We start from the raw sequence: 21,209 nt of genomic DNA, 5'->3' as shown, positions 1-21,209 counted from the left end.
AGCAAGGCTTCTTCACATTTGGAGCTTCCAACCAATGCAAACTGGACGAACATTAAGAGCGTTCAAGGACCAACATTGGGATCAATGACAACACCATTGAACAAATATAATTGTACAACATAGGACATAAGACTATGGCAACTAAAAAAAATAGGTTTTATAGCGCCGTAAAGTTGCTGATCATTTTATCCATGTTTAAGATATGTATTTAAGGACAATAATTTGAATGTGATTGTCATGTTTTAAACCCCCCATATATACTGAGAAACTCAAGTAAGGGCAGTTTCCAACAGGTTTGCATACTTATTGAAATATATTAGCCATACCCTGGCCCAAAGTTGTGAAACTTTAGCAAAAACTCGGCCAGCTTGGACTCGGCAAAACTTGGCAAGCAACTCAGCAAAACTCAGTTCAAGACTCAGCAAAAGTTAAAACATGGAAAATAGACTAAACTAGGGATACAGGAAAATTTTCAGAAATAATAACATTTCCAATCCATAAAATTTACAAAGCAACAGTCCATCCATCAATTCATCTTATCAAATATGACTGTAAAATTTGGTGAGCTTTTGCTGAGTTTCCCAAGTTTTGGAATGATCACATGTACTTGTTCTGGGCTAAGTCACAGGGTTCGGCGAACCTGAACCTTCAGGTTCGAAATTCGCCGAACCTGTAGAAAAAAAATGAGGTTCGTTCAGGTTCGGCGAACCTGAAAGCCGAACCCGAACCCGAACCTTATCGAACCTGACGAATTTAAACGAACCCGAACGAACCTAATCGAACTGGAACGAATCGGTGGTTTTCTGGACGGTTTTCGTGGAAAACAGTGGGCCGCATACCTGTTCTTCCAATTTCGCGCCAAATATCACTTTATAAACAGTCGCGCCCTTTGTTTTTGGCACACACTGTCGGGTTGAAAGTTCATTGCTGAATTGCTGAAGCGCCTGAGCGTTTGTTTGTAGACTGGTCACTGTAGTGAGTCTCTGTCTGTCTCTGTCTGAGTCTGTAGTGGTCACTGGTCAGTGGTGAGTCGTGACTCGTGAGTCGTGAGTCGGTGACTGTGAGTCGGTTAGACGACGCCGGACCGTGGACGGACGTTTGAAGTTGTGCTGCACGCAGAGTCCAGGCCTGAGGCCATCGAGATTCGACCGTCGACGCTGCACCGGCACGGCACCAGTTTGAAGTTGAACTTCGCAGTTGCACCGCCAGCCTCCAGCCTCCAGGTTCGGTGACAGTCTGTTGTTATATCACTTATATGAATCTTGCGGAGTTTTATTTGCCTATCAGTTCCATACAGAAATGTTGATGTCAGTTTAATTAGATGGCTGGGTACTTTCAAGTTTCTGATATGCTGATCTGATGTTGTGGACCGCAACCCATCTGAAAATATTTATATAGGTGTGTTGTAACTTGTGGTCAATGTATACCAGCGTCCAGACACTGCTTTTTATACCAAAGGCCTGAACCACTTAAATTTTGTCTCCTTATTATTTATGTTTATATATGTGTAGTATATTTTTATATATTTTCCATTTTATAACAAGTAGTTATCAGAGCCAAACTAAGGGCCAAAAGTTAAAACTGAGACGCTGCTACTTAATAAAGAAATAATTGTAATATTTGGACAAGCCATAAAGGGAGAAGAAATAACTGAAATACACTGAACTTGTATATCTTGGGAGCATTTTATGTTTTCATGTACTTTCAAAAATTTCTGCTATACAAACCAGAAACAATTTCCAGTCACCTCTAGTCCCCGGATTGCTTTCTGATCCTGGGAAAAAGAGGAAACTTCCCTAGGTATATCTGCATGGGGACTGGAAACTCCAGACACTTTTATAGCATGCCTCCTGGAGTTTCTGGCTATTTCCATGGTTTCCCAACTGTGTTTCATGGAAGTTCTCAGGGGTTTGCAAGGCTTTCCATGCACTTTGCAGGTTTCCCACGTATTGACTTAAGTTTCCAGGGGTTTCACTGAAGTTCTCAATGTTTCCTTGTTTTTTGACACTTCCTATAGGTGTCTGCCCAAGTTTCATGTTTCCATCCATGTTGCAAAGCAGATTTTAGGATTGACTTGCCTTTCTGGATCTGGTTCCACCTGTCCAAGCTTTTAAATGCCAACCAAGAATTTTTTTGGCACTGTACAACAACAGATATAACTAAAAAAAATGCCAAGGCTGTTGTTGATTTTCCAGTTAAATATGATATGCTCCTTTTGTGATAGGAATGCCAGAACCCTGCCAATACACAAAATGCCATGCTGGTCCCTTTAACATAAATAGAAAGGTTGTCTTAGCATCACAAGGAATCCTCCCAAGAGCATAACCTTTAGTTGAAATGGTGGAAGTTACAGGAATCACCTCACAATGAATTATCCTTGGAAATCTTGTAGATGGAATTGATAGCAGTGTAGCAGTCTGCACATAAAAATTCAAAGAGGAACCCCATGGTAGTGTGTGTAAGTGCAGTACCAATAGCAAACTTTTCACTGTGATGAAAGAGAGAGGGCTTCCTTTTGCTTCTGCTTTTTATCAGCAAAAGAAGTCTCATGCTAGGTACTTATGATGCTACCTCTAACTTGTAAGCTGGCTGTAATATACTGCTTGGTGTGTCTCTGTATATTTTTTGGTAACTGTGCAAAAAATGCACAAAAACAAGGAGTAACCATATGATTTTCTCTCACTGTATTTCTAAAGCTGGCTTGGATAATAGTTAGTGTCTATACAACCAAACACCGAAAATAGTAGAAGGAAAAAACAAGTAGGCCTAGCCTCTAGGGACTACATAGTTCAGTGATAGAAAGAGATTGCATTTTGGTATCCATTGAAAAAACAAAGGATTTTGGATAAAAGAAAGCTAGGTCTAGTTTTTCGGTTAAACACGATTCATAATTTTTTATTTAGAATTGAACCTAGTTTGCATTTTTCCATTTTAAAGCCACATTTTAACGAGACAGAAGCTAGATTTTCACTATTACATTTTTATCATTAATTTGGCAGATCTATTACATATCTCACTTCTTTCAGCAGATTAAGCTTCTTTTGGACAGAAATTTGACAGATATGAGTCATATGACCATGATTCAGTGTTTCCATGATTCCATCTGTAATTTGACTGAAAACATACTAAACTTAATGAGAAGGCACCTAAATGCAATCCATAATTGGATCTGGTTCCTTCAACAGAGACCTAGAGTTATCTTCTAGAGTTGATTTTACTGTTTGGAGTCATAGAGTCATATGATAATGATGCTATGCTCTGCCTCTAGCCTGAAGTTATGGTTTCCGTAGCAAGATTATGAGATCATAATTTAATGAATTAATATGATGTAATATGCTGTTGCCCTCCATTTTGTTTAATGAACTTCAGACAATCAACTTGTACAGCTGCTATACCATTTGGCATTTAGTAACATCTTTGAGAATAAATTACACAAATGATATTATGTTTAAAACAACAGGACTACTGGATTATAAGTTATAACTTGCTTGGTGAATATGATCCAACAATTCAGCCTTACATGCCACTTTATTTCATTTTGCAGTCGTTTGGGCTGCTTTGACTTTCTAATGGAAATTCAATAAAGCTTGCTACCAATTTATTTCTCCTCAAATTCATTAAATACACATGTTATAAACTTATAACTTATAGCCTATAATTACTGTTAAGTGTTAAGTGATAATTACTGTTATTTAAATTTGAAAGATTTGAAGAAATTGGAAAACTGAAATTTGAACAAGTTATGCATGATTTGAATGCTCATCAAAATATCAAGTTTTATTTGTATTTGAAAATTCCATTTCACTATTTTATCATTTGTTTAAATTCGAATTTTAATATGCCATTGCCAACAAAAATGCAGACATATTTGTTATGGCACCTCCAAAGTCAACGGCAGAAGGATGGAAATATGTGGAGAAATTGGACGGGCCTCATGGGAGGCATTTGAAATGCAAGTTATGTAATAATGAATTTTTTGGATCTTTAACTAGAGTCATGGACCACTTGCTGTCTGTCACTAATGGCAAAGGAGGTGGCGTTGAAGGTTGCAAGAATGTGTCTGCAGAGCTCAAGGAGACACTTCAGAAAGATTATGACAATATACAAAAGGCTAAGAAAGTGAATGAAAACAAAAGACAACGTGTTCAAACAGAAATTGCAATGAATTACAATTCATTCTCTGCATTTTCTTCAAGCACGGTTGGTGTTGGGGGTTCATCTCAGTCAAAGATCAGTAAATCAAGTGGGACAGCCACATTAAATACTCTTTGGAAGCCCGTGCAGAAACAAGCAGTTGATGATGCTGTAGGTGATATGTTTTTTGAATGTGCAATTCCATTTAATGTGGCAAGAAGCCCTTACTTCATCAACGCATGTAAGATGATGGCAGGTTTTGGTAATGGATATCTCCCTCCTAGTTCTGAGACCATAAGGACCACTATTTTGAAGAGGTCAAAAGAAAGAGTTACAAACAATTTGCAGAAGATCAAAGACTCTTGGAAGGAAACAGGGTGCACAATTTTATCAGATGGCTGGTCAGATATGAATCATAGACCTCTTATTAATGTGTTGGTTTCTTGCCCTAAAGGGGTACTTTTTTTGAAAGTAGTTGATGCATCAGGGAATAAGAAGACCTCTGAATTTATTTTCAAGATTTTAGAGGAAGCTATTCTTGAGGTTGGAGAAGAAAATGTGGTCCAGGTTATAACAGATAGTGCTTCAAATTGTGTTGGAGCAGGAAAAATGGTCATGGATAAATACAGAAGAATATATTGGACACCTTGTGCTGCCCATTGTCTTGACTTATTGTTACATGACTTGGCAAAGTTTCCATGGATTAATGAGACAGTTCGGAGGGGGAAACAAATTTCTCACTTCATATTTAACCATCAACTCACATTGAGCTTGTACAGGAATAATGCATCTAGAGAGTTGCTCAGGCCTTGTGACACCAGGTTTGCCACATATTATATTACTATCAAAAGGTTAGTTGAAGAAAAAGGGAGTATAAGAGGTGTTTTTTGCAACAATGAGTGGGAAAAGTCTCATCTTTCAAAGGAAGCTAAAGGAAAGGAGTTGGAACAGGTGATTTTAGGGACTGCTTTTTGGGACAATGCTGAGAAGGTCTTAAAAATATGTGAACCAATTGTTGATATGCTTCGCATGGTTGATAGTGATACCCCTTCCATGGGTTTTGTTTATGAGGGCATGGATCGTGCTAAAGAAGCCATTGCAAAATCTTTTAATAATGAGGAAAATGAGTACATTGCAATATGGGAGATGATTGATGAAAGATGGAAGATGTTGCATAGTCCTTTACATGCAGCAGCTTGTTATTTGGATCCTAGACTCTTTGGGATAGAAAGAACAAATGATGCAGAAGTCATGAATGGCCTTTATGATGCAGTTGAACGGTTGGTCCCTGATCAAGAAGAATGCAGGAGAATTAGAGAGCAGCTCCGAGCATACAGGTTGGAAGAGGGAATATTTGCAAGGTCTAGTGCAGTACAAGATAGGCCCAATATTCCTCCAGGGAGATGGTGGCAGTTTTATGGATCAAAGACTCCTGAATTGCAACGTTTTGCAGTTCGTATTTTGAGCCAGGGATCAAGTGCCTCTGGTTGTGAAAGGAACTGGAGTAGCTTTAACCATATCCAGTCCAAGAAAAGAAACAAATTATTGTCTACAAGGTTGGAAGACCTTGTTTATGTTCGCAGTAATTTGAAGTTGGCCTTGAGTAGTGTGGCCAAAGATGCATCCAGTTCCTACGAGCCATGGTTTGATGCTGATTTAGAGCCAGAAGAAGATGATATTAGCAGTGATGGTGATTCACTAGATGATCCAAATGTTGGAATTCCATCTATTGATGACTTTGATGATCCCCATTCTAGTGCCTTTACTATGCCATAGGCCCATATGCACATGATGATTGAGAGCTTTTTGATCATACTAGAGTCTAGTAGGCCATAAGTATAGACTATCTATGTTTTTTGAATTTCCTAGAACAATTTTATGGATTATAAATATTTGGCAATGGTCTTTATGACTTCCTTATTATATTAGCATTGATGATGATGAGCCAAATGATGGAATTCCATGTGTTGATGACTTTGATGATATTATGACTTTGATGATGTTTAAAATTTTGAGATTTGAAGATGTCCTACAATGATGTGTATGTTTAAATTTTGATCATGTTTTGATTATGTGATTTTTTAAAAGATTACTAGTATTTGACATTCATTTAAATTTTGAAGACTGAAAATTATGTCATTTCTTTTTGCAAACTACTATTGTGTATGTTTACATTTAACTAGATGTTAGAATGATTACATTATTGATGTCTGTTTACTAATAAGAATTTGTGTTCATGTGTTTATGGATTGATTTTGAATTTTCTATTATTTTGTCATATATAGATATATATATATATATATATATATATATATTGAAAAATATGTATAGTCGAACCTAATGCCGAACCTCATTCGAACCTGATCGGAAAATTCGAACTCGAATCGAACTTAATCGTCGTCGAACTCGAACTCGAACTCGAACCGTGTGACATAGGTTCTGGGAGCAACACGACCAGACTCGTCAAGACTAGCCTCACACCACTGCTTTGGCCCACTCCGATTTGTGCATCAGTTTGTTAACAGTTCTCTAGAGGTAAAAGTACTCTAAGGGCTATCTTAACGAGCTGCTTAAAAAAGATAACTGTTAACGGATTTCTTTTGCATTTCATACACAACTCTTTTAGTTCATTCTGTTAAGGATAGAGTGAACAAATATTTTACTAGCTCCCACATGAAATTGTTTGCTATTAAAGGCACATTAACATAGTTTTGTTGTATTTGGTGGAAGTAACTCTTCACATACTTTAGGTCCTCACAGGAGAAAATGATAGCAGATCCTGACCCTGGTGTTGGGAAAAAGCATCAGCGACTCAAGTCCTACCACCTCCTCTAAATATTCAGGGAAGTGAACAGGATAAAAAATGCAAGACAACAGATGCCCAAGAAAAGGTTGGTAAGTATAAGCCTGCTAAAAGTCCAGGATTAAAACCATGAACATTAATTTCCATAAGCCCTTCTGTAAAAAAAAGGGGCGGAGGACGATGAGACTATCACCTGACTTCTTGCATATCTTAGAGCAATATTTATTAAAGTTTGGATGCAGGGTCCCTAACCCTAATAGATGAAAAACTTGGGGCTGCTTCTTATAGACTAATTGGACTTTGGAGTCTTGTATGGTGTTCACATATGGCTTATTTTTCCAATAAGTTCAGGAAAGGCATTCTTTCGCTACACAATTTTATAGCAGCTATCACAAAAGTTTTCCAATAAGCTCCGAAGAACTTATCTCCTGCATTTATCCGATTCTGGCATTGGTCATTTTCCAACCAATACCCACAATGTGAATGCCAATAACAAAACAAAACATTCAGTTAAAAAGTAAAATAACCACTGTATATCTACCTGCACATTTTCAAGCAAACAGTAGATTTATAATAAAAATAAATACCATTTTCCAACCATTGCCAGGAAAAAAATAATAATCTGTCAACAGTCAAAAAGTGATTTACTATGTAAACCCACCATCATTATTGAAGGACGGAATTTTGGTCATTCACAGAATTGCCAACCGTCACTGTTAAAAGAATTTAAACAAACTGCCGTGGAAAGAGCAAAATTTCATAGAACTTGCATACAAGTGTGAAACTGGACATGAGCACTAACAGCCAGCTCAATCAATTGAACCATCCACACAAAGCATATTGCTTACAGGGAAGGCCATAAGTCACAGGTGCAAATCCAGTCAACTCCCTTGGGATTACTTATCATATAGAGGCCAGTGTTTAAGCCACCCTCTAACAAGATATTCATAGGAAGAGGGAAGAGAGGGGTCCCTTGACGTTTTCATAGGAAAATAATGTGTGAATTGTACATTATTCTGATTAATCCGAATGGAAATGGGATGGTATAGAAGAGATAAAATAAATGTTGGAAGCAATAATCACAATATGTTTATTAAGAAAACCATCAATTTTGCATGACTGTGTCTGGGTGCAGGTACAGTTTGGAAATGATAAAATAGTTCCAATAGAGATTTTCCTTAGTATAAAAGGTCATTGAGATATGGGTACCACAAGTATAAGTATGGTTTCATTTTATTTTTTTAGGAAGGGTGGGATTTGTAGGACGGGTGGGGATGGTAGAAATACCCGTGCAATTAATACAAGTATGTTTTTTTCCTGCTTTTGGGGGAGGTAGCGGTGTTAGAAATACCCATGCAACTAAGACACCTATCTAGGCTGCATTATTTTTTCTTCTTTCATTGTCTTACTTTCCTCAATGCATAGGCACTGCATTTGCACTCCCATACTGTATTCACACTGTATGTATCTTTTAGTCCAATTGACCTATTTTTGTGGGCATTTGTTGGACGTTAATAAAATTTATTTAAAAAAAAAATCAAAAAATAATACTTGCCTTTACAGAAATTACAAAAACTCGAAAACAACGGGCTTACAGTCCTCCATTATTTTAACGATGGGATCACTAAGAGCAACATCTGCATCTAGAGGGACTAAGGTGCACTATCGTTCTAAGGAAAATGCATTCTGATAATCTTTCAAGTACAGAATGACAAGAAAATCGATATTCTCTTAAGCACGGAATGAAAGGTAATTTGATATTTTCTTAAAATACAGAAAGAAAACAAAATATACACAGTATAAAAAGCAAGATTTACAAAGATCGGAGGTCAATTAAAACTAAAACAAAATGAATTAAGTGCATTATACACCTTAAAAACTAAAGCTATTAAGAATTATAACAACAGAAAATAGACTTTTGAAATTAAACACAACAAATTATATAAATTGGAATTGAGAATTGTTACTATTTGAAATCTAACGGCGAAAGCTTTTTTATTTCAATTCGTTAAATGAAAAAATTCGGCCAATCCTATAAGAAAAACAGAAACCTTCGTGTAGCTTTGCCAAGATCTTAGATCTCGATACCTCACACAGTTCGTATATGTTCTCATGGTAAAACTGTTAACCTTAGGAAGGGTTTACTTCTTGGAAGCTTTGGAAGATTTTTTACTGGTATTTTGAGGTTGAGGTTTTGGCTTCTGAACCCTGACGCCATGAATCTCAGCTTCCTTGGGATCCAACCACTGCAGCGGGTTGCGATTAAAGAACGGCCAGTCTGGAACAGTAGTCAACATAGTAACACCAACGCTGGCAGCATAAATGATGAGCATGTTCTGAAAAGAAGACATTACGTAACCTGCAACGAACGCCAGAACGGCAGAGACTAGCAGCATTATCTGCATTAGCATCTCCGACAGCTTTTGCCCTTGCCAATCCATGTCGGCACCAAACCAATCTTCTTCTGCAATATAATCCAAGAATTAAATCAATCAAACCCTATCCTTCGATAACCCTGTAAATAACAAAAACCCTCTTCTTCCAAAAAAACGAAAACCCAAAGAGAAGTTAGACCCAGCTCTAAATATGCCGACAGAATCAATGATAATCAAAGCTATTGCGAAACGATTTGAAGAATCAAAACAAATTGGTGAATGAAATCCATAGGGTAAAGACATTTTTAAGGGTTCAATACCAGTAGAATTACCGGTGGAATAAGGATTGAAAACCTTAGTAAACGGTGCGTAAATCGATCTCCGATGCTTCTGTCCGATCAGCTCGTGCTTTGCAGCCAATTTATGTACTGGCCTGGTTTTGTGATCCAGTGTATGTATAGATACTTTTGGACCCAAGTTTGGTTTGAGAAGTGCTTTGATTTGACCACGACTCATTTAATGTGTATGATTAATATGAAGTCAAATTTTGTTGAGTGAGTATTATGCAATTGTGGGTTACTTTAATGAGGGAGATAGTCCATGGTATTATTATTAGCATTTGCATTGGAATGGGTTAAAGACATGTTGATAGGATTACAAAATAGGAAATTTTATGGTTAATGATATAACAAACCGAATCTTTTTAGATAAAACATTGGAAAGCTTTAATAGCACATGTTTGTTTTATTTGGTGGTGTTGATCGTGAAAAATATCTTGATCAACATTTGGGGAAATCTATGAAATCAAGATTTGTAACTTAAATCCTGTTGTGGTAAAAACACAACCCCCTGTGATTCACTTAATTCTCATTATGGGGACACTTTGATTAAATAGTTAGTCATATTACTATTCCATTTTGAGTATTTGGATTGCTTCAATGAGTTCAATCTGTTCATATCTTCCTATCATAACTTTTTGATCTCATTTGATTGTTTGGTTTGCAAATAGCGTCTAATTGAAGATTGTATATTTTTCTCTGCCTTGGCCTATTAAAATGTATAAATTGTACATTAGTTTTGTTTTATAAATTTATTTATTTGTAAATAATTAATTTTCAATTGTAATTATTAATTTATATTTTATACATAGCCCCCGAGAACAAGACCAAGTCTTATATTACAAAGTGGCTTTTATATTATGAATTGGCTTATTGATAAAAGCAGAGAAAGACCTATTGAAAAGAATGCATATATCAAATTTAATATCGGAGTTTTGAGTCATCGGGACTTTGACATCGAAAGAATTCTTTTGAGAATCTCTAATATCAAAGTTTGAACCATATTATGAAGAGGTTTAATAAAACATTTATCCAAAGTTTTGAACCCATTTAATAACATGGTTGTAATTCTTTGCATTACACATATCGGAATCCATGGATATTTTAATATTAAAGATCTTCGATATAAGCCCCTTTAATATGCAAACTTTGGTTCATAAAACTAAGATCTTTGACATATCTTTGCACCCACATTCCATGTCATTGTTTTCACTCCCGCATATCGAAGGTAGAGCATATCAGAGATTTACTTTTGAGACACATTTAAAAAACTTTGATAATACCATTTGTTGATATTCTGATATGCCAACCCTGCTGATATGTCGATACAACATATCCCTTTGATCTCCGATAGCGATATAACCTCCTACTCTGATCTCTAATAATCTCTCTATCGTTGATATTCCAATGCGCTTCCCCTCCGACTTTCGATATTTGTCAGGCTCTAATATCGAGGCCCAATATGTGTATTAAAGATGGTCTAATTGGAATATCGTGTTCGCTTATCGAAATTTTTAAATGGTAACAACTATAAAATGTCGATATCTTAAACCTCTGATTAGCGATATTCCTCTGGATCTGATAAGCATATAAACAATGATTTAATGTTGATATCGCGTCCGCTCCTCATAGGGATTTCTTTACGTCGCAAATTTTATATTATTTTCATTGTTAAAAGTTTTGATATCCATTTCTCCAATGTCCTCTACGGTTGCCACTTGTCACTATTCTATATGGCCTCTTTTTCATTAAGTAAAAATCCACTTAGTTATGAAGTTGGGCATAAGAAAAGTTAATTTACATTTTATTTTTATAATTCGTTTTTCACTATAAAAACATTATATGCAACTAATTCTGGTTTTGTTTGACAGAGAAGCCTCCAGGGCCGAAGAAGAAATAGATCCAGTCAATATTCTTGAAGGAACCCCACCAAGTGGCATAACGTTGGATAAGAATAGATAGAGGTGGTTGAAACAATGAGGCTAAGGTTAGACTTCACCGTGAAAAGTGCAATTCCACCTATCAGTTTGAAACAAGCTAGACAAATTTATCAAAGAGCAAACTAAACTGGGCATTTTTCTCAACTGTGGTCATCTACATTTGGCCAAAACCCCAATTGAAGGAATCATTTTATTTCATTTTCTTTTAGTTAACTTAGTTGTTGAGAAATAGAGGAGGGTTGTTAATATTTTCACTATGTATAAATACTCATTTCTGATTTTGAGAAAAGGGATTCGAATCCGAGAGAAAAGAGGCAGAGTAATACTAGAGCTTACAATATGTTTACATAGAAGGAGTTAAGACTCATTCGCACTATTGTAGTGAGATCGGATCCATCTGTGCAGATAGGGAATCGATTTAGAGACAATAGAGGACTTGTACTATTGTAATTCTCTATTGTTTTTTGTAACTTGATTCGTCTTTATAATAATATTTATTTATGTAATTGGTTGCATAACACTACTGCTTGCTCTCTTGTTGGTCAAGGGTTCCAGCCTGCTGAAAAAAATCGTTGGACTATGACATTAACATTGTTGCACTTTTCATCCCGCTTTGCATCTATTGCGCCCGCGATCCTCCTAAGGTTTCTGGTTTACGTTGCAGGCCAGGGCCGTCTTGCCTTGGCTGAAACTCAGATGACAACGGAATTTTTGGCTGAAACTCCCCGCTCTGCATCTGCTGCGCGCGCGATCCTGCTGAGGTTCTGGTCTGCGTTGCAGGCCGGGGCCGTCTTGCCTTGGCTGGGCATTCCAAGGCTGTCTGATCTCATGGAGGCGCTGGGTACTCCTCAGGGGCCTCCCATCTCTCCCCCTCTGCCCTCTGCCTCTGATGCATTCAAATCCCTGCTAGCTTCCTTGCCTAAGAAGAAGAAAGTGGAAGCTGCAAAGTTCGTGAAGAAACTGGATGATATTCCTGAGATTTCTCTCCCGCCAGAAGGGCCGATCCAAGTTGCCCTGTCTCTTGTTGATCATGCCCTCGTCGGCCAATTCACAGGGCTCTAGCCTTCCCCAAAATCCACAGAGAACTGGGTCACCAAGAACTGGGCACCCTTGATAAAAGACAAGGTAACCTCTTACTTTCTCGGGAGAGGCTACTTTTTGTTTGAGTTCACTGCAAAAGAGGACAAGGATCTGATTTTCCGAAATGGACCTTACTTCATGGGTCCTCAAGGACTGTATTTGAATAAATGGACGCCAAATTTCGATCCGGCAGTGGATGTGCCCACAGCGGTCCCGGTGTGGGTGAGACTCCCCAACCTTCCAGTGCACTGTTGGAATTGGGATTCTCTGAAGCACATAGGCAACACCCTAGGCAAATTTATAGATAGGGCTAACAACAAAGATCAGTATGACTGTGCCAGAATTTGCGTGGAGGTAGATCTAGAGGTCAGGCTACCAGAAGCCATCAAAATAAGAGTAGGTCCCTGGACTCATGTGCAGAAACTTGATTATGAGCAGCTGCCCTTCAAATGCTGGAAATGCCACGTCTATGGTCATTTTGCCAGAGACTGTCCGTCCAACGGTGTGGAAGAAAAAGGGAAAGAAGAGGGCTGGAACCAGGTAAAACGCACCAAAATCTCTCACAAGAAGACTGCAAATGCAAATGCTAAAGCCCCCCAGGCAGGTCCTGCTCAGAAACCAACCATGGAAGGTCAAGGGAACAAATTCGAGCTCCTAGGATCTGAAATCATGACCTCCCAAGAGGTAGAGATCCCAAAGGAAATTTCTCCCGCCAAAGCTTCCCCATCCATCAAAGGTGGAAGTGCAGCAGAGAGATCCAAAGGGAAGATCTCAGAAGAGGAGGAGGAAACCCAAGAATCTGAGGAATTAGAAGAAGAAGGAGAAATAGGTGACTCTCAATCCTCTCCCAGAAGATCCACAAGAGGACGCAAGTCTGCAAGGGAAAAAAGAGAACAAGAAACCTACAAGGACAAGCTTCAGGGTAGCCAGCCAACTCTAGAGAAGCTATTGTCAAAAACCCCGAAGACGACGAGGAACCAACATCAGGGCTCCAAGGGAGCCCACCACAACAAAAATAAATGATGAAGATAGTCTCCTGGAATTGTAGGGGTATGGGCACTAGAGCCAAGGAAGAAGCAATGAAAAGTTTAACGAGATTGGAAGCCCCGGATATCCTCCTCATCCAGGAGACCAAAATGGAGGACGCAACTTTCCTCCAAGCAAGTAAAAAATTTTGGAATAAAAGCGGAGCGCAAGCAATTTCTGCCCGTGGAGCCTCGGGAGGGCTTGGGTCACTCTGGAATCCTAATAAGTTCTCATTAATCTCTGAGACTTTGAATACTCATTGGATTTTCTTAAAAATGCAGCAGTTAGAAACCAAGGAGATCATTTGTTTATTCAATGTGTATGTTCCTAACAATGCAGGTGAGAAAAAAAATTGTTGGGACTCCATAAAAAGCCTAGCAGATCTAGAGAATCTGGAAAATATCATCATAGCCGGAGATCTCAATCTCATCCTTCTCTCGTCAGAAAAAAGAGGAGGCAGCATTGTAAGGGATCCGGCAAGAGAATGGGCAGAGGATCTTATGCAGGATTGGGACCTGCTAGACATCAAGCCTGTTACTGGTAAGTTTACTTGGTCAAATAAGAGAGTTGGTCCTAGACATATAGCGGCAAGACTTGATAGATTTTTTGTTCAAAGCTCCTTCCTGCTTCTTGGGCTAGAGGCTAAAATGCACATCCTACACAGCAGTGTATCGGATCACAAGCCCGTAAGGCTTGAGCTGCTGGCTCCCAAGGACCTGGGTCCTATCCCTTTCAGATTCAGTTCTCTATGGACTAAAGAGCCAGAATTCATGCAAAAGGTCAGAGACTGTTGGAAAGACCTAGTCAAGGGTTCCCCATTTTTTGTTTGGGAGGAAAAACTTAGAAGAGTAAAAGAAATGTTGAAAAACTGGGCCAAGACCTTGCCCAATCCTGCAGCTGAAAGGAAAAAAATTCAAAACTCCCTAGAAATGCAGCATCTCCATCTAGAAGCAACTGAAATCACCAAAGAAGATCTGGACAAGGAGACGCAGCTTCAGCAGAAATTCCATAAGGCTTGCTTGGCCGAAGAAGAATTCTGGAGGCTCAAATCCAGGAGTCTTTGGCTCAAAGCAGGTGATAGAAACTCCTCCTTTTTTCATAAGCAAGCCCAAGCCAGGAAATGTTGTAACTCCATCTCTGAAATCAAAGAACAAAACTGCACATTAAAGGATTTTTCCAGCATCAAAAAGGCAGCTTCCGAACATTTTAAGAAGTTGTATAGTGAGGACATGGAGGCTGGACAAAGCTCTAAACTCCTGGATGTTGTTCCCCGCCTTATCACTACCAGAATGAATCAGCTGCTTGAAACCAAAATCAACAAAAATGAAGTCAGGGACGCCCTCTTTGCAATGGACCTCGACAAAGCCCCGGGACCGGATGGTTTTACAGCCAGATTTCTTCAGACTTGTTAGCAGATTGTGGAGAAGGAGTTCTTTAAAATGATTCAAAAGTCCCAAGATTGCCAGAAAATTGGAGGTTGCACAAATTCAGCATTTCTCGCCCTCATCCCCAAGGAAAAAGGAGCAAACTCATTCAATAGATTCCGTCCAATTTCCTTATGTAACATTGGATACAAAGTGATAACCAAGGTTATAGCGAATAGGCTGAGAAATATTCTCCCCAAAATCATCCCGGAGAACCAAGGAGGATTCATTCATGGCAGACAGCTAGTGGACAATTTCATTCTGGTCCAAGAGGCGATCCAATCCAATCTACATCGAAAAGAAAAAGGTATGGTCATCAAACTAGATCTAGCAAATGCATTTGATCGAGTAAGGCATAGCTTTTTGATAGATGTTCTGCACAAGTTGGGTTTTGGTCAAAATATTATAAACTGGATCCGAGCTTGCATCTCAGAGCCCTGGATTGCTCCCTTGGTAAACGGTAGGGCTGTTGATTTCTTCAAAGCCTCTAGAGGGCTGAGGCAGGGGTGTCCCCTCTCACCCCTCCTCTTTGTGCTGCAGGCTTCTGTCCTCAGCTTTTATCTAGATAAGAAACAGCAAGATCAAGAAATAGTTGGCCTGAGCATAGCAAGAGGGGTAAAAAACATCAACCACGCCCTTTTCGCTGACGATACCTTGCTGCTGGGGGCTGCAACTTCACTTTCAGCTGCCAGATTTAAAGAAGTGCTGGAAGATTTCTGTGAAGCCTCGGGCAGCAAATTAAATAATGGCAAATGTCATATCTACTGCTGGAATACCCCTCCCTCATCCGCAAACTCCATTTCCAGATGTCTAGGCTTTGCAGCCTCTTCAAATTGGACCTCTTTCAAATATCTTGGCCTTCCCATCTTCCTCAAGAGGGCCTTGAGCAAAGACTGGACCCCTCAGATCGAGAAATTCAAATAAAAAATGCAGGCCTGGGGATCCTCCTGGCTCAATATTGCTGGCAAATCAGTGCTTATCAAAGCAGTTCTCAGTAGCCTTCCTTTATTCCAATTCTCTGTCCTCTTGGCACCTGTGGGTATCCTCAAGAAGATGGAGGAGCTAATTAGAAAAATTTTCTGGAAAGGAGGCAAGCAAAACGAAAAGAAGATCCCTCTAGTTAACTGGGGAATAGTCACCAAGCCGCTTCAGGAGGGAGGGTTGAATTTCAAAGATCTTTGTGCTCAAAACTTAGCCATGGGAGCAAAGCTGATTTGGAGAATCATAGCTCCCAATCCTGGTTGGGCGCATTTAGCTTTATGGAAAAAATACTTCAGAGGACAGAGACTCCGATGCTTGGATCGGCCCAAATCCCATCTCAGAACCCCCTTCAGTATGCTCAGTAACAAAGCAGCCCCGCTAGTAAATGCTCACGCCTTCTGGATACCTGGGAATGGTCAATACATCAACCTGTGGGATGACTGCATCATGAACAGGCCCCGCTAGCTGAATCGAACCCCATGATCGAACTGAGGAATTGGATGAAGGATGCCAATATCAAATCATTGTGGGATATTTCGAGCTGGAGCGGTGACTGCTGGTCTGGTTGGAAGCAGCTCCCGGTTCCACCCGCACTGCAAAATGACTACGCAGCTTTCCTTAACATTCTGCATGGGTTGGCTCCTATCCACGCTCGGAGGAAGGACGTCCGAGGCTGGGGTCCACATCAAGAAGGTTTCACGGTTGCGTTGGGCTACTCCAAGTGCATGGAAAGACCTCACGTCCCTCCTAACCCTGCTCCTTGGATGGGCATCTGGAATTTCCCCTCTATTCCAAAAATCGACCATTTCTGTTGGCTGCTCTGCCACAGAAAAATCCTTACAGATGACAGGTTACAGAAGAGGGGCTTTCTCGGTCCTTCAAGATGCACGTTATGCAAAGAAAACCCGGAAACCGCCCCTCATATCATGATAGAGTGTAAATTTGCAGGTCTTATCTGGCAAGAGCTTCTTGGAACCTGGAACTTTAACTTCATCTTCCCCTGTTCCGTCCCGGACCTGTTTGCTGGATGGCTGGCCAGATACCCAGGTCCAAATCCTAAAAATAAAATAATCATAGCAGCTTGGACTGCCCTTCCTAAATTCATCAGCTGGCAAATCTGGTTAGAGAGGAATAGAAGGATATTCAGAAATAAAGAACAGGATTTCAGACTCGTTGCAAATACAGTAAAATGCCAGTTGAACGAATGTCTGAGAGACAAAAGGGATGATACAAATCTATGCCAGCAAGATATCGAGTTGGGAGCTGCACTCAATCTCCAATTCCAAAAATCGACCACCATACCTATCTTTCCCAAAGATTGGCAAATCAGAAAAAATGAAGAAGAATTTCAGTCCTGGATTTCCAAGCAAACACTTCCTTCTCTCTTCTTTGACGGGGCAGCCAAGGGAAATCCAGGAATTGTTGGCGTAGGAGGGCTCATAATAAACCCAGAAGAAACTTCTATTCACAGATATGCTTGGGGACTGGGTCACTCCTCAAGCATGCAAGCTGAAGCGATGGCCCTTCTTCAAGGGATCAAACTACTTAAAGAGTTGGGCCTCAAGGAGGCAAATGTCTTTGGCGATTCGCAGGTCATCATCAAAACAATGGCGACAGATTCTAATCCAGCAGATCTGCGTCTTGCAAGGACGATTACAAGGATCAAAGACATGACAAAGCCCCTGAATTTGAAATTCTTCCATGTATTGAGAGTAAACAACAAAGAGGCAGACATTGAGGCAAACAAGGCAGCCCAGTTATCTGCTGGGATTATCCTCAAAGACAAAGAAACCTCATGGGATCCAATCCCCTAATCTTCCATGTTTTATTGCATTTTATTGAAGCAGTTTGTATGCATTCATAAGCTCGGGAAAGCAACAACAATAGATCACATTATAAAATGTAAAAAGAGGAGATCCATAAGCATATGTGCTATGATCCTCTTGTTGGAGAGGCGCTCAGAAAGAAGCTCCACTATCTGTAATCTGAATTGTGGCTTTTTGCCAAAAATCTAATGAAATCCCATAACCATTTCTGTAAAAAAAAAACAAAAAACAAAAAAACAAAAAACAAAAAAACAAAAAAACAAAACAAAACAAAAAAAACAAAACAAAACAAAACAAAAACACTATTGCTTGCTCTGTTATTGAAAGTAAATGCTTTAGATTTCATATATCATTTATGGTGTATGAGTATATTGGTTTGACTTTAGCACTATTGTTAAATGTTTACTGAAATGCTTATTTAAAATCTGGTCAAGCTATCTTGCAGAGTTAATGAGGAACAAGTTTTGAAACTGGAAATTGCATAAGGACAGACCTTTATCTCCTTGAGTTGTTAGCTATCTAACAGTTTAATCTTAAAGATGTTTTTCTTTCTACATGTCATGTATTTGAACTATTTCAGTATTGTGACATGAATCTTTTTGTTCGTATGCATATGTTTTATTAGGAATTGGAGATGTTCGTTGTTGGATGTTTGTTAATTGTTTAATGGGAATTTATTTGTATACATTTGCTTGAATAAGGATTAGGTATTGGAACTATGTCATTGGCCCCTTTTTGTTTAGCCCCTTTCTTCATTTCTGATCATAGGACTGAGGGTTGTGACCTGTTTCTTAGCCTTAAGGCACTAGGGCATTTTGTTCCTGTCAGGGACCATTTTTCCTTTGTAAAGTGCTTTACGCTCTTGGTCCTTTAAGTTCTTCTAAACCATGTGCTAGCCCAATATCGGAGCCCCTCTCATCGGAAGTTTCCAATCAGGGAATTAACTTTGGAGTTGTGATATTCCCACTTCTCTGATATGAGATCTCCGATATGACATCATCGCTCCACGTGGCACCTCATCAGTGGTGACACGTGTCACCCTGATTTGTCCCCACACGCCCCTCAAAATGCCAAAACTGCTTGCCACGTGTCCTTATCGGAACCAATCATATGTTGCCACGTGTCCCGCTATAAGGGAGAGAAAAGGGCCCACCCACCTTTGGTTTTTCGATGAAATCCTTTGTTAATCCTTATCGACGCTCCCTAACATTTTTTAACGCTAACATAACTTTTCCATGTCGCAACTTTTAAAAGGTTGGCACCTTCAAAAGCTCTGATTCTCCAATTGTCGATTTTCTTGATGCTATGATGTGTCAATCTCCTCAAATCTATGATACTACGTGCTCTGATGTATTGGACCTCCAACACGCAAGACCTCTGATATGCGAGTGTTGATATGCCAGGACCTCTGATATGCTATTGTCAATATGTTTATGCTATGATGTTGCAATGCACTGGTATGTCTCACCTCCAATATGTGATCATCGATATCTTTGACGTTGTGATCGTCGATATGCCTGATGTCACTGGACCTCTGATATTACAATTTCTGATATTCTGATATGCCTTCACAAGGCTTCAATCCTTGAAACTTCATAAGACCATAACTTTTGATTGAGGAGTCCATTTTTGGACTTCCACATATCGTTGAAAAGCTTGTTCATATCACTCTCCAATGGAGAGGATCCGATTTGGGCGTTAAGTCCTTCTGAGGCTTGGAAGATGAATGTAAAATTATCTGCTCATTTACTCTTTGGACAACTGAAAACACATTTTGCAATAAGTGACAACATTGGTTCCAACTGGGCATAATGCCTTGCTGGCAAGGCGTTGAGAACCTGTAGACTAGTAGCCTTCACCATTGGGCATGGATTCAAAAAATATATTGAACCTATAAAACCATAAAAATTCCATGCAACTTTATTTGCTAGGAGTCATTTCCTCATAATACTAAAATGCAGAAATAGAAACTCTAACAACTGGAAATTAAATGCTCAACTAGTGAGCTTATTTATATAAAACTCCTACTTATGCATAGGGCTCAATTCACCTAAGTGAGGTCAACCTTCCAATGGTACCAGGTTAGCATTTGGGTGCTAGACCTAATGCCTCCATGCTGTTGAAATTTAAAAATCAAAACAAGCATGCACCATGAAAAATCTTCAAAAAAAAACTTGATACATACTCCATAAAGAACACATGTTGTTGACCAAAGAATGTTGTCATGTATTCAACTACTGGCTCATAGAAGCGACAAGAAAAAATTGTGGTTGTCTCCCTCTCTTGAACGGTTTCCCGACAGGAACCTTTATGCAACAAGAAGCCACAGACACTACTTGGTCCTTCAACTTTGGGCTCTTCTTGAAAAATTTGTTGTTGGAAGCCTTCTCCCCACTTATTTGTAAGTGAATCCCTTTGAATGGCTGCAACCATCTTATACTCCTCTGAATCATCTAAATCATAGATTGGAGAAGGTTCTTGAACTTGTTCTCTATGTGAAGGATGTGAATCATAAACTAGAGCCTCCTTGTTAACCTCATGGTGGGCCTCCTCTTTTTGTGCAGCTTCCCATAACTGAGACTGTTGTGGTTCTGCATTGCTCGACTCCCCATCGGAGTCATACACATCATAAGAAGGAGAATCATCAAATTTGGTAGAATAAGATCTCTGAGGGTTTATTTGCAGCTTGATAATGTCTCCTTCTTCCCTTTCTTGATTGTTGGGTGATGCTTCTTGATGCTAGTATATGACTTCTTGGGGTTGAGCCCCACAAAACTAGTTCAAATTTACTAAGTTTTAAGTGTTAAGAGGGATTAAATCTCTTTCCACTTTACAATAGATTTGTATATCAAAAGATTTGATGTCTCTCAATACTTGGTAGATTCGGTGTTAAGATTTTTTTTTTTTTTTTTATGTAATTTGACGAAGTCAAAATGTTTACAGTCCATTACATTACATTACAACAACACATCTCTACCATATCATATGGGTTGGAGAGCATATGCATAGTTATACGTTGATATTCCATTTCCTATAGGTTTTAGTAGTTTTGGTTTGATATTGTAACCGCCTCCTCCCACATTTACCCACTTTCACCAGCTTGCCTGAGGTAAACATGAGTTGAGTGTCACCTTGATAAGACTCAACCTCCTATATGACCTTAAGGAAATGGAGTCGACAACTTGAGACCTTACTAACTTTCCTCAGGTACTACAGGACCTGCAAGAGAAACCCAACCCCTTCAGGTGTCCAACCCTTGAAATAACTCTCTTTTTTACTGAC

The 21,209-nt window shown here is 39.2% G+C and overlaps 2 protein-coding genes across 4 annotated transcripts; one reads left to right on the top strand and one right to left on the bottom strand.

Moving 5' to 3' along the window:
• The first annotated feature begins 3,873 nt into the window (after positions 1-3,873).
• LOC149193757 (uncharacterized) lies at positions 3,874-5,910 on the top strand. The gene is made up of 2 exons (XM_089407427.1): positions 3,874-4,848; positions 5,059-5,910. Exons 1-2 carry the CDS (start codon positions 3,874-3,876, stop codon positions 5,908-5,910), a joined length of 1,827 nt encoding a protein of 608 aa, XP_089263553.1.
• A 2,938-nt stretch (positions 5,911-8,848) lies between these two features.
• Positions 8,849-9,819, bottom strand: LOC149193756 (Microsomal signal peptidase 12 kDa subunit (SPC12)). Of its 3 annotated transcripts, none has more exons than XM_089404893.1 (2): positions 9,633-9,819; positions 8,849-9,401 (listed from the first exon to the last, which is right to left on the bottom strand). In XM_089404893.1, the coding sequence occupies exon 2, from the start codon at positions 9,376-9,378 to the stop codon at positions 9,079-9,081; it is 300 nt and encodes a 99-aa protein (XP_089261019.1). In that variant the 5' UTR covers positions 9,379-9,401; positions 9,633-9,819; the 3' UTR covers positions 8,849-9,078. The 3 variants fall into 3 exon arrangements, with proteins under 3 accessions (XP_089261019.1, XP_089261021.1, XP_089261022.1); XM_089404895.1 differs by having other exon boundaries at positions 9,645-9,812; XM_089404896.1 differs by having other exon boundaries at positions 9,667-9,802.
• Between the last annotated feature and the right edge of the window lie 11,390 nt (positions 9,820-21,209).

Source organism: Pinus tabuliformis, chromosome 2_2, assembly GCF_031772625.1.
Source record: "Pinus tabuliformis cultivar Carrire ecotype Pingquan chromosome 2_2, CPIR1, whole genome shotgun sequence".
NCBI classification, from domain to species: Eukaryota; Viridiplantae; Streptophyta; class Pinopsida; order Pinales; family Pinaceae; genus Pinus; species Pinus tabuliformis.
The sequence above is the reverse complement of the archived record's forward strand: the minus strand, read 5'-3'. Positions and strand labels throughout refer to the sequence as shown.

Bases quoted from the DNA above. Each gene is read 5' to 3' on its own strand.
- LOC149193757 (XM_089407427.1), top strand. From the start codon at position 3,874: ATGGCACCTCCAAAGTCAACGGCAGAAGGATGGAAATATGTGGAGAAA. The intron at 4,849-5,058 runs GTTCGGAGGGGG...CATCTTTCAAAG, and splicing joins TTCCATGGATTAATGAGACA to GAAGCTAAAGGAAAGGAGTT.
- LOC149193756 (XM_089404893.1), bottom strand. From the start codon at position 9,378: ATGGATTGGCAAGGGCAAAAGCTGTCGGAGATGCTAATGCAGATAATG.